Genomic DNA, 12480 nt, shown 5'->3' with positions numbered 1-12480 from the left:
TGGGTTGTCTCTACTCTCCTTTTTGAACAAAGGGACCACATTTGCTAACCTCCAGTCCTCTGGCACTATTCCTGTAGCCAATGATGACATAAAAATCAAAGCCAAAGGCCCAGCAATCTCTTCCCTGGCCTCCCAGAGAATCCTAGGATAAATCCCATCAGGCCCCGGAGACTTATCTATTTTCAGCCTGTCCAGAATTGTCAACACCTCTTCCCTACGTACCTCAATGCCATCTATTCTAATAGCCTGGGTCTCAGCATTCTCCTCCACAACATTATCATTTTCCTGAGTGAATACTGACGAAAAATATTAATTTAGTATCTCGCCTATCTCTTCAGACTCCACACACAACTTCCCATCCCTGTCCTTGACTGGCCCTACTCTTACCCTAGTCATTCTTTTATTCCTGACATACCTATAGAAAGCTTTTGGGTTTTCCTTGATCCTACCTGCCAAATACTTCTCATGTCCCCTCCTTGCTCGTCTTAGCTCTCTCTTTAGATCCTTCCTCGCTACCTTGTAACTATCCATCGCCCCAACTGAAACTTCACACCTCATCTTCACATAGGCCTCCTTCTTCCTCTTAACAAGAGATAGGCTCGGGTTGTTTTCTTTTTGGAGCAGAGAAAGCGGAGGGGGGATTTTATTGAGGCGTGTAGGATTATGAGGGGTATGGACAGGATGGATAGTCAGCGGCTGTTCCCCTTAGCTGAAGTTCAATAACAAGGGGGCATAATTTTAAAGGTGAGGGACAGGGGATTTTGAGGGGATTTGAGGAAAAGATTATCATAGAATTTACAGTGCAGAAGGAGGCCATTCGGCCCATCGAGTCTGCACCGGCTCTTGGAAAGAGCACCCTACTATTGTTCGCCCAGAGGGTGGTGGGAGTCTGGAATACACTACCTGGGTGCGTAGTAGAGGCGGGAAGTCTCACAACCGTTAAAAGGTATGTGAATGAGAACTTGAAATATCATAACATTCAAGGCAATGGACTAAGTGCTGGGAAGTGGGATTAGTGTAGATTTAGTGTAGTTTTGTCAGTGGAAACTAGATAGGCCAAAAGACCACTTCTACACTGTATGACTCTACGACACGTGGCACTGGTAATAATCCCGAGATCACTACCTATGAGGTCCGACTTTTCAACTTACTTCCTAACTCCCTATATTCTGCTTTTAGGACCTCATCCCTTTTTTATACCCATGTCATTTATACCGATGTGCACCACAGCCACTGGCTGTTCACCATCCCCCTCGTTAATGTCCTGTAGTTGCTCAGAGACATCCTTGACCCTACCACAGCACCGGAGTGCTGTGTTCCTCTGAGCTTCTTAGTGTCCTGCCACTCATTGAGTACTCCCTTCTCTTGTTACTCCTTCCAAAGTGCATCACCTCAAATTTTTATAATGATAAAAATCTTTATTATTGTCACAAGTAGGCATACATTAACACTGCAATGAAGTTACTGTGGAAATCCCCTAGTCGCCACACTCCGGCACCTGTGAGGCAGCAGTGCTAACCACTGTGCTCACAAGTGGACACTCACTCATACCACATACCACCCTGCAGTCTCATTTGAGGCCGCAGAAATGCCTAACTATTTCCCTTACAATTGCATACCATATAACTAATGCATTCCCACATTTTTATTCCTCCCCTGTGCAACCATGGTGCAACACATTTGGCTGTTGCTATTTTCCCCCAAGTGGCCATTGCCACTGCTTTACATGGGAATGGCCACAGGAGATTCCTGCACTGCTTGCCAAGTCCTCTTGTTCTGCCTGGTGGTGACCCATTTCTTTCACACCTGTGGAATCTTAGCCTGCATGTGACCACCTCCCTATACATTATCCATGACACTCTTTGTCTCACGGATGCTCCGCAGTGTTCTCAGCCACCGCTCCAGCTCTGAAACCTGGGCTTTCAGGAGCTGCAGCTGGAGACAGTTCCTGTATACATGCTGTCCCTGGGCACTGGAAATGTACCTGGCATCCCACATAGAGCAGGAGGAGCACACCACAGCTTTGAGCTCTCCTGCCATGACTTATCCCAATAAATTAAAACATCGGGAAGATACATAAAATATAAATATCAATTACATTCAGACCCTTCTTCCCTGGTCGTCGTTACTATGAAATATAGCCCTTACAAACTATAGACCGCAAAATATAGACCTGACAAACTATAAGCGATACAAGTAGTCAACACTTCCACTTGCCCCACATAACTTTTGAACCCTGACGTCACCTCAGGATCTCCAAACTTGCAGTCCACTCTCAGTCTCGCTCTTTCTTGCACTCCTCTATCCTCCTGGCTCTGCTCTCAGTTTCGCTTTTTCTCGCACTCTCATCTCCCTGGCTCCGCTCTCTTAACGCATTCCAATATATGAAAGAAGCTGTTGCTAATCCTGGAGCTTTTACATTACTCAATCTTTCTGCACCCCAACACTCGACTTGAAAATCACAAGAGCAATTTCGCTATAAGAAGACCTCAAAGTTCCAAATTGGTGTCCTTACCTATCTATATTCAATGGTTTGTCAAATTTGACAAGTATATAGTCACCGGCAAGAGGAGTAATGCCCCAGAAGAAATCCTCTCCCAGGTACGCTTTATCCAATGAATGGCCTTGGTAAGCTTTTAATGAGGTTGAAACCTCTGCAGGAGGATTGACGTGCATTTTGTGAAGTAAAGGCTTCATAAAATCTTTATCCTTAAAGAGAGGGGGGGGGGGGGAAAGGAGAAAAAAAAGTCACCACAAATGTTAGTTGTTGAATACAAACAAGCCAATGATCAGTTTTGCAATATATAAATAAAACCTGGAAACATTATTTAATGCTGCAAAAATAATGCAATAACGTTGCAAACGCAACATTTCTTAACTGCTATAAATGAACCCAATTTCACTAGAAGCTATTATTTCAAAGAAGAAATCTTTTTGAGCATGATCAGACAATTTCTACAATTAGAGAATTAAGGTTAGGATAAATTGCAAGATGGTTAGCAAATAACTTCAAAAATCAAGGACAAAAGCAAAGCTTAAATAGGTTTAACATGCTTTGAAACAATCATTTTGGGGATATGCTGCATTTGCTTTTGATGAAGTTCAGAATTTGTTTGCATCTACGGTATTGTCACAAGTAGCAGCACGGTAGCACAATTGAATAGCCCTGTGGCTTCACAGCGCCAGGGTCCCAGGTTCGATTCCCCGCTGGGTCACTGTCTGTGCGGCGTCTGCACGTTTTCCCCGTGTCGGCATGGGTTTCCTCCGGGTGCTCCGGTTTCCTCCCACAGTCCAAAGATGTGCAGGTTAGGTGGATTGGTCATGCTAAATTGCCCTTAGTGTCCAAAAAAAGGTTAGGAGGGGTTATTGGGCCACGGGGATAGGGTGGAAGTGAGGGCTTAAGTGGGCCGGTGCAGCCTCGATGGGCCGAATGGCCTCCTTCTGCACTGTACGTTCTATGTTCTATGTACTAATGGCCGCATGCTACCTGCTGATATACAAGAACATTCCACAACCAGGGAGATTACAATATTGACACCGTTAGGACAAGGTTGAGGTGATTAAATGCATGAAAGATTAGATGAAGACCTGGCTCTGGATTTGCTTTAAACATTTGAAGGTTTGTGGATTTAGCCGTAAACCTTAGGATCAAAGCAATTGGTCCCTCCCCAGCAATGCCTGCTTCCTCTCTAATTTCCTCAGCTTTTCTCCAGACTCATGTTGAAAAACATGTTTCCATTAGGGACCACCAACCATCCAAATAGCTCAGCTTCGCTTCAGTTGCTCCCAATCAAGTGTTGAAGCTTGGATGGCGGGGCGGCACTGCAAGTGGACACTCACTCAACATCCACGAGGGTGCACTTCCCAACAGGAGCCACTAGGCGGCAATCAGGAGCGATCTCCACCAATTCCCTCGCTGGTGTCAGCTATCCAATCACGGAGCAGTTTTTTTGTTAAGTGTTTTTTATTGAAGTTTTTCATTTCTGACAGGCAAATCTATCATATAGTTCAAATATACAGGTGCGTCAAAAATAACAGAAGTTACAAATAATTTACACCCTTTTACTATACATGTGGTAGAAATTTACATTTTTTTTTTTGAGTGGCATCAAACAAAACAGAGCAAATGAAAAGAACATGTCAAAGAGTAAGTGGTTTATTTACATTGCAGTGACCAGCCGGGCTGCCGGTTCCTTTGTAGCCTGAGATGGCGGATGCCCATCGGGTACCATGATCAGGTCTTCGAAGAGGCTGGTGAATTGTTTCCATGTGGAGTGGAACCCTTCCTCTGATCCTCTGATGGAGAATTTTATTTTTTCTGGTTGCAGGAACTCCGCGGGTTTGGAATCCCAGTCAGAGGCCCTGGGTGGTGGTGCTGACCTCCATCGGCTGGGCAATCAGGGAGGCGAATGCCAGGGCGACAGCCCTTCTCACCATCAAGAGCTCTGGATGCTCAGACACCCTGAAGACCACTGCTGGAGGGCATGGCCCCATCATTACCCCCACACTCTGGACATGGCCTCGAAGAAGGCGGTCCAGAACCCAATTGTGTTGTTCCTTGTGTCTTAAAAACACTCGTAGTCTTGAAGTTGAAGTAGATGCTTATTGTGAGTTCGTTTTCTCTTCAGTGCTTAACTTTAAGTTACATTTGAGCTGCCTGTCTATGTCTTGCTACCAGCTTCCATTCCTGTGAAGTGTCTGCTGACTTCCTGTTTGTGTGTTTTTATACCTCCCGTGCTCCCTCTAGTGATTGCTCAGTTGTATTGCATCTACATTGACCCCTTGCTTAATATACACAGATATACAGATCACCACACCGATCAGGACCGGAACATGTGGGTACGGTTGGCCGGACCCCCCTGACACATTTACCGTCCCCTAGCAAGTCCGGCGCCGATACTCTGTCCAGTAGGATGTGTCCGGATATCTCTGGGACCATCCTTGGTCTCCTTGCAGAGGAAGTCTCGCACCTACAAGTCCTGGAGCTCGTTCCCTTTTGGGAGGTGGGGGTTTCTGTTAGCTCCCCAGGGTCGCTACTCTGCCGTCCATGTACATGTCTCTTACCGTCAGTACCCCTCCGTCCCCTCTCCACGTTTTGAAGGTGCCGTCTATTTTCGCCAGGATGAATGTGTGGTTCCTGTAGATTATAGAATTTACAATTTACAGTGCCGAAGGAGGCCATTTGGCCCATCGAGTCTGCACCGGCCCTTGGAAAGAGTAGCCTACCTAAGCCCACACCTCCACCCTATCCCCATAACTCAGCAACCCCACCTACCCTTTTTTGGACACTAAGAGCAATTTAGCATGGCCAATTCACCTAATCTGCACATCTTTAGATTGTGGGAGGAAACCGGAGCACCCGGAGGAAACCCACGCACACACTGGGAGGATGTGCAGACTCCGCACAGACAGTGGCCCAAGCCGGGAATCGAACCTGGGACCCTGGCACTGTGAAGCAACAGTGCTAACCACTGTGCTACCGGGCTGCCCTCAACAGACATTTTACTCAGTTTGAAGTGGTGTCTGAGCTGGTTCCAGATCCTTAATGTTGCTACTACCACCGTTCTCCTTGAGTAATTGGCTGAGGAGAATGGGATTGAGGGGGTGGCCAGCGCCCGGAGGGATATCCCGGCACAGGAGGTCTCCTTCATCAGCACTCATTCCGCCTCTGGCTCCCTCAACCAACCATGCACCCTCAGTCTGTTCACTGCCAGTGGTAGAATAGGAGGTACGGCAGAGCCAATCTCTTCCCTCCGCCCCCCCCCCCCTCCCACACCCACGTGCCGCCCTCTTTGTAGGACAGTGTTTGTATCCGAGGGATCTTTCCCAACCAGTCAAAGGTCATGATCAGTTTATCCATCCTGCTGAAGGAGGATTTGGGGATGAAGATCGGAAGCGATCTAAATAAGAACAACCACCTTGGCAGCACATTCATTGGTATTATCTGCACTCTTCCTGCCCTCTCCGTCAGCCCCTCTTCACCTCCTCCACCAGGCTGGAGAGGTTCCACTTATGGAGCCGTGTCCAGTTGTGAGCTAGCGGGATCCCAGGTTCCCCCCCCCCGTGGTTGTCCCCCTCTCGAACAGATATACCCCTTTGGATACTGTCGGGGGGGATAGCCTATCAGGGGAAAACAGCAGTAGCCAGAGCAGTGGCACCACGGCTGGCTCTGATGTTCAGAAGGGAGGGTCAAAGCGCAGAAGAGTAATAGTAATAGGGGACTCTATAGTCAGGGGCACAGATAGGCGCTTCTGTGGACGTGAAAGAGACTCCAGGATGGTATGTTGCCTCCCTGGTGCCAGGGTCCAGGATGTCTCCGAACGGGTAGAGGGCATCCTGAAGGGGGAGGGCAAACAGGCAGAGGTCGTTGTACATATTGGTACTAACGACCTAGGCAGGAAGGGGCATGAGGTCCTGCAGCAGGAGTTCAGGGAGCTAGGCAGAAAGTTAAAAGACAGGACCTCGAGGGTTGTAATCTCGGGATTACTCCCTGTGCCACGTGCCAGTGAGGCTAGAAATAGGAAGATAGAGCAGCTAAACACGTGGCTAAACAGCTGGTGTAGGAGGGAGGGTTTCCATTATCTGGACCACTGGAAGCTCTTCCGGGGCAGGTGTGACCTGTATAAGAAGGACGGGTTGCATCTAAACCGGAGAGGCATAAATATCCTGGCCGCGAGGTTTGCTAGTGTCACACGGGAGGGTTTAAACTAGTATGGCAGGGGGGTGGGCACGGGAGCAATAGGTCAGAAGGTGAGAGCATTGAGGGAGAACTAGGGAATAGGGACAGTGTGGCTCTGAGGCAGAGCAGACAGGGAGAAGTTGCTGAACACAGCGGGTCTGGTGGCCTGAAGTGCATATGTTTTAATGCAAGAAGTATTACGGGTAAGGCTAAGGATTAGTACTTGGAACTATGATGTTGTTGCCATTACAGAGACCTGGTTGAGGGAAGGGCAGGATTGGCAGCTAAACGTTCCAGGATTTAGATGTTTCAGGCGGGATAGAGGGGGATGTAAAAGGGGAGGCGGAGTTGCGCTACTGGTTCGGGAGAATATCACAGCTGTACTGCGAGAGGACACCTCAGAGGGCAGTGAGGCTATATGGGTAGAGATCAGGAATAAGAAGGGTGCAGTCACAATGTTGGGGGTTTACTACAGGCCTCCCAACAGCCAGCGGGAGATAGAGGAGCAGATAGGTAGACAGATTTTGGAAAAGAGTAAAAACAACAGGGTTGTGGTGATGGGAGACTTCAACTTCCCCAATATTGACTGGGACTCACTTAGTGCCAGGGGCTTAGACGGGGCGGAGTTTGTAAGGAGCATCCAGGAGGGCTTCTTAAAACAATATGTAGACAGTCCAACTAGGGAAGGGGCGGTACTGGACCTGGTATTGGGGAATGAGCCCGGCCAGGTGGTAGATGTTTCAGTAGGGGAGCATTTCGGTAACAGTGACCACAATTCAGTAAGTTTTAAAGTACTGGTGGACAAGGATAAGAGTGGTCCTAGGATGAATGTGCTAAATTGGGGGAAGGCTAATTATAACAATATTAGGCGGGACAGAGATTGGGGGCGGATGTTTGAGGGCAAATCAACATCTGACATGTGGGAGGCTTTCAAGTGTCAGTTGAAAGGAATTCAGGACCGGCATGTTCCTGTGAGGAAGAAGGATAAATACGGCAATTTTCGGGAACCTTGGATGACGAGAGATATTGTAGGCCTCGTCAAAAAGAAAAGGAAAGGCATTTGTCAGCAAGAGGGTAGCCAGGGAAAGGGTTGGCCCACTGAAGGATAGGCAAGGGAATCTATGTGTGGAGCCAGAGGAAATGGGCGGGGCACTAAATGAATACTTTGCTTCAGTATTCACCAAAGAGAAGAAATTGGTAGATGTTGAGTCTGGAGAAGGGTGTGTAGATAGCCTGGGTCACATTCAGATCCAAAATGACGAGGTGTTGGGCGTCTTAAAAAATATTAAGGTAGATAAGTCCCCGGGGCCTGATGGGATCTACCCCAGAATACTGAAGGAGGCTGGAGAGGAAATTGCTGAGGCCTTGACAGAAATCTTTGGATCCTCGCCGTCTTCAGGGGATGTCCCGGAGGACTGGAGAATAGCCAATGTTGTTCCTCTGTTTAAGAAGGGTAGCAAGGATAATCCCGGGAACTACAGGCCGGTGAGCCTTACTTCAGTGGTAGGGAAATTACTGGAGAGAATTCTTCGAGACAGGATCTACTCCCATTTGGAAGCAAATGGACGTATTAGTGAGAGGCAGCACGGTTTTGTGAAGGGGAGGTCGTGTCTCACTAACTTGATAGAGTTTTTCGAGGAGGTCACTAAGATGATTGATGCAGGTAGGGCAGTGGATGTTGTCTATATGGACTTCAGTAAGGCCTTTGACAAGGTCCCTCATGGTAGACTAGTACAAAAGGTGAAGTCACACGGGATCAGGGGTGAGCTGGCAAGGTGGATACAGAACTGGCTAGGCCATAGAAGGCAGAGAGTAGCAATGGAAGGATGCTTTTCTCATTGGAGGGCTGTGACCAGTGGTGTTCCACAGGGATCAGTGCTGGGACCTTTGCTCTTTGTAGTATATATAAATGATTTGGAGGAAAATGTAACTGGTCTGATTAGTAAGTTTGCAGACGACACAAAGGTTGGTGGAATTGCGGATAGCGATGAGGACTGTCGGAGGATACAGCAGGATTTAGATTGTTTGGAGACTTGGCGGAGAGATGGCAGATGGAGTTTAATCCGGACAAATGTGAGGTAATGCATTTTGGAAGGTCTAATGCAGGTAGGGAATATACAGTGAATGGTAGAACCCTCAAGAGTATTGAAAGTCAAAGAGATCTAGGAGTACAGGTCCACAGGTCATTGAAAGGGGCAACACAGGTGGAGAAGGTAGTCAAGAAGGTATACGGCATGCTTGCCTTCATTGGCCGGGGCTGAGTATAAGAATTGGCAAGTCATGTTGCAGCTGTATAGAACCTTAGTTAGGCCACACTTGGAGTATAGTGTTCAATTCTGGTCGCCACACTACCAGAAGGATGCGGAGGCTTTAGAGAGGGTGCAGAAGAGATTTACCAGAATGTTGCCTGGTATGGAGGGCATTAGCTATGAGGTGCGGTTGAATAAACTCGGTTTGTTCTCACTGGAACGAAGGAGGTTGAGGGGAGACCTGATAGAGGTATACAAAATTATGAGGGGCATAGACAGAGTGGATAGCCAGAAGCTTTTCCCCAGGGTAGAGGGGTCAATTACTAGGGGGCATAGGTTTAAGAGGAGAGGGACAAGGTTTAGAGTAGATGTACGAGGCAAGTTTTTTACGCAGAGGGTAGTGGGTGCCTGGAACACGCTACCGGAGGAGGTGGTGGAAGCAGGGACGATAGTGACATTTAAGGGGCATCTTGACAAATACATGAATAGGATGGGAATAGAGGGATACGGACCCAGGAAGTGTAGAAGATTGTAGTTTAGTCGGGCAGCATGGTCGGCACGGGCTTGGAGGGCCGAAGGGCCTGTTCCTGTGCTGTACATTTCTTTGTTCTTTGAATTTGGTTTGGGACAGTTTGAACGGCAGTGTCCCAGCTCTGTTCCTCCCCTGGGAGTTCGTGGTGAAAATGTCCCTATTGTTCAGGTTGAGCTTGTATCCGGAGGAAGCTCTGAGTTCTCTTGCCCATGCTGACCAGGGTGTTCAATACGTAGAGCAACAGGTCATCCGCAGGAGTGAAACTCTGTGCTCCCTGTCTCCCCTCTGAATGCCCGTCCACCCCTTCACTGATGTGAGAATGATAGCCGGTGGCTCAATTGCCAATGCGGACAGCGGCAGGGACGCGGACACCCCTGCCTCGTGTCTTCTCTGCAGCCAGAAATATTCAGAGCTGGTGGTCTTTGTCCTTACGCTCGCCATTGGAGCGTTGTACAGAGGTTTCACCACAGAGGTGAACACAGGCCGAAACCAAACCATTCAAGCACCTCCATGAGGTACTTCCATACTCCTCGATCGAAGGCCTTCTTAGTGTCCAAGGACACTATCACTTATGGTGTCACCTCCCCGGTTGGGGTCTTAATTACGTTCAGCAGGTGACTGGTGTTCACTGTAAGCTGCCTGCCCTTGACAAACCCGGTCTGATATTCCGCAATTACTTTTGGCAGGCAGCTCTCCAGTCACATTCGCCAGGACCTTGGCAGCAGTGTTCAGGAGCAAGATGGGTCTTTATGACCCGCACTCGGTCTGAGCTTTGCCTTTTTTGGGGGATCAGCGAGATCGAGGCCGACGCTAGTGTGGGCAGAAGGACCCCCCTCGACAGTGAGTCATTGAATATCTCCCGCAGGTGTGGGGCCAGAGCTGCCCCAAACGTCTGGACCCGGTGCCTTCCCTGACTGCATGGAATTAATGCATTCCATGATCTCTTCCAGAGCTAGTGGTGCTTCCAGTCCCCATCTCCTATCCTCCCCCACAGCTGGTATGTCCAACCTGTTGAGGAACTCTTTTATCTCGGAGTCCCCCCTCCATGGGCTCACAAGTGTACAGTCCCCGGTAACAGTTTGAAAAGGCTCTGTTGATCTGATCTGGAGCCGTGACCACCCTCCCGTTTCTGTCCCTTATCTGTGCTATCTCCCTTGAGGCAGCCTGCTTCCTCAGCTGGTGCGCTACTCGGCGGCTGGCCTGGTCTCTGTGCCCCGTGTCTGCGGAGCTAGATCATTGCTTTCCCAGTGGAGAACAGGTAAAATTACATTTGTAGATCTTTCCTCTCCACCAGCAGTTGCACGGCTGTGGGAAACCCACCAATCCACTTCCGATATGGAGTCGGTCAGCCGATGCCTAGCCGCCCTTTTGTTCCGGTCTTTAAGCGTCCTATACGATATTATCTCTCCCCTGGTCACCACCTTCAGTGCCTCCCAGAATGGGGAGGGTGAGACCTCCCCGTTTTGATTGCAGGTTACTTACCTGTCGATGGCTTGTGACATTTATTCGCGAAAGGCCTCTTCGGCGAGGGGGGCTGTGTCCAGTTGGACCCGGCCCATTACCAACCTCATGTCCATAAAGAGTGGAGTGTGGTCTGAGGTTAATATCGCGGAGTATTCCCCCCCTACCATCGCTGGAAGCTCCAACTTCCCCACTACGAAGAAGTCAACACCGGAATAGGCTTTGTGGACATGGGAGAAGGTGGAGAACCCATTCTCCCACAGGTGGTTGAACCTCCAAGGGTCCAGCTCCCCCAGCTGCTCCATGAAGGTGATTAACTTTCTTCCCATTCCGGATTTGGCTCCTGTTCTAGGGCTCGATTTGTCTGGGTGCTGCACACCTCCCCCCTCCCCCCCTCCCCCATGATGAGTTGGTGGGAGTTGAGGTTGGGGATTTCTGCCATTGGTTTTTTTAAGAACTCTGCTTTGTCTCAGTTTAGGGTGTATATGTTTACAAATACCACCGGGGTCCCTTCTCAGATCCCGCTAACCATTACATATCGATCCCCTGGGTCAGTCACCGTCGCAACCCAGAACGCCAATCAACCCACCATTAACTTGAACTCTGTAACAATGCAAAGAGAAGTAAATTTCAATACAAATCAGCAAAAAGAAAGTTGTAACATTTATACATTTTCCAGCCGCTCAAACACAGTCCATAGTCTCTCTTCCAGATCCGCTCTTCACGTCTGTCTCAAGCCTTCTGCTCTCATGACGCCTCAGCCGCCTCCGCTGTCTCAAAATAAAAGTCTTTGGCGTTATACGTTACCCCCAACTTCGCCGGGTACACCACACCAAATCGCACCCCCTTCTTGTACAAAGCCACCTTCACTCGCCCAAACGCTGCTCGTCTTTTTGCCAACTCCACCGTCCAGTCCTGGTAGATCCGAACCGCAGTACCATCCCACAGCACCTCACGCTCCTGCTTCGCCCAGCTTAATACTTTCTCCTTCATGCAAAACTTATGGAAGCAGATAATTACTGCCCTTGGCGGCTCGTTCACTTTGGGCTTCGGCCTTAATGACCCATGAGCTCGGTCTAGCTCGTGCCGGGAGGGGTTCTCACCCTCCCCCATCAGCTCCGCCAACTTCTTAGCGAAGCATTGCGTTGGCCTTGGGCCCTCTGTCCCTTCGGGCAAGCCCACAATTCTCAAATTGTGCCGCCTGGAGCGGTTTTCCGCCTTGAGCGGTTTTCCAAGTCTTCAAGCTTTGCTCGGAGTCCTCTGTTAACCTCCACCACCCTCCGCAGCTCGTCCCCCATCGAGGTGACCTGGTCGCTGTGTTGTGTCACGGCCTCCTCCACCTTCTTCATCTTCTCACCCTGCTCTCTCACCTCGGCCGATGCCTTTGCCACTGCCACCCTCACCGGGGCGGTTGCCTCCTCCACCAATGACTTCAAAGCGACTGTCATCTTCTTCCTCAAGGCCTCCATGAGCCTCGCAAACTGTTTTTCCAGCTCCACCGCCATCACCTCGGTCATCTTTTCCACCGTAAGTAGTGCGGCCCCGCCTTGCAGTTCGGC

At 49.3% G+C, this 12480-nt stretch overlaps 1 protein-coding gene across 1 annotated transcript in view; it reads right to left on the bottom strand.

Moving 5' to 3' along the window:
* mgat4a (alpha-1,3-mannosyl-glycoprotein 4-beta-N-acetylglucosaminyltransferase A) overlaps positions 1–12480 on the bottom strand; it is a 363169-nt gene that overhangs the window by 36208 nt on the left and 314481 nt on the right. The window contains exon 11 of the mRNA XM_072477186.1: positions 2516–2709. Within this exon, the coding sequence (XP_072333287.1) occupies positions 2516–2709 (194 nt within the window). The remainder of the gene's footprint in view (positions 1–2515; positions 2710–12480) is intronic.

Source organism: Scyliorhinus torazame, chromosome 15, assembly GCF_047496885.1.
Source record: "Scyliorhinus torazame isolate Kashiwa2021f chromosome 15, sScyTor2.1, whole genome shotgun sequence".
NCBI lineage: Eukaryota > Metazoa > Chordata > Chondrichthyes > Carcharhiniformes > Scyliorhinidae > Scyliorhinus > Scyliorhinus torazame.
This window is presented reverse-complemented; position numbering and strand designations above follow the sequence as displayed.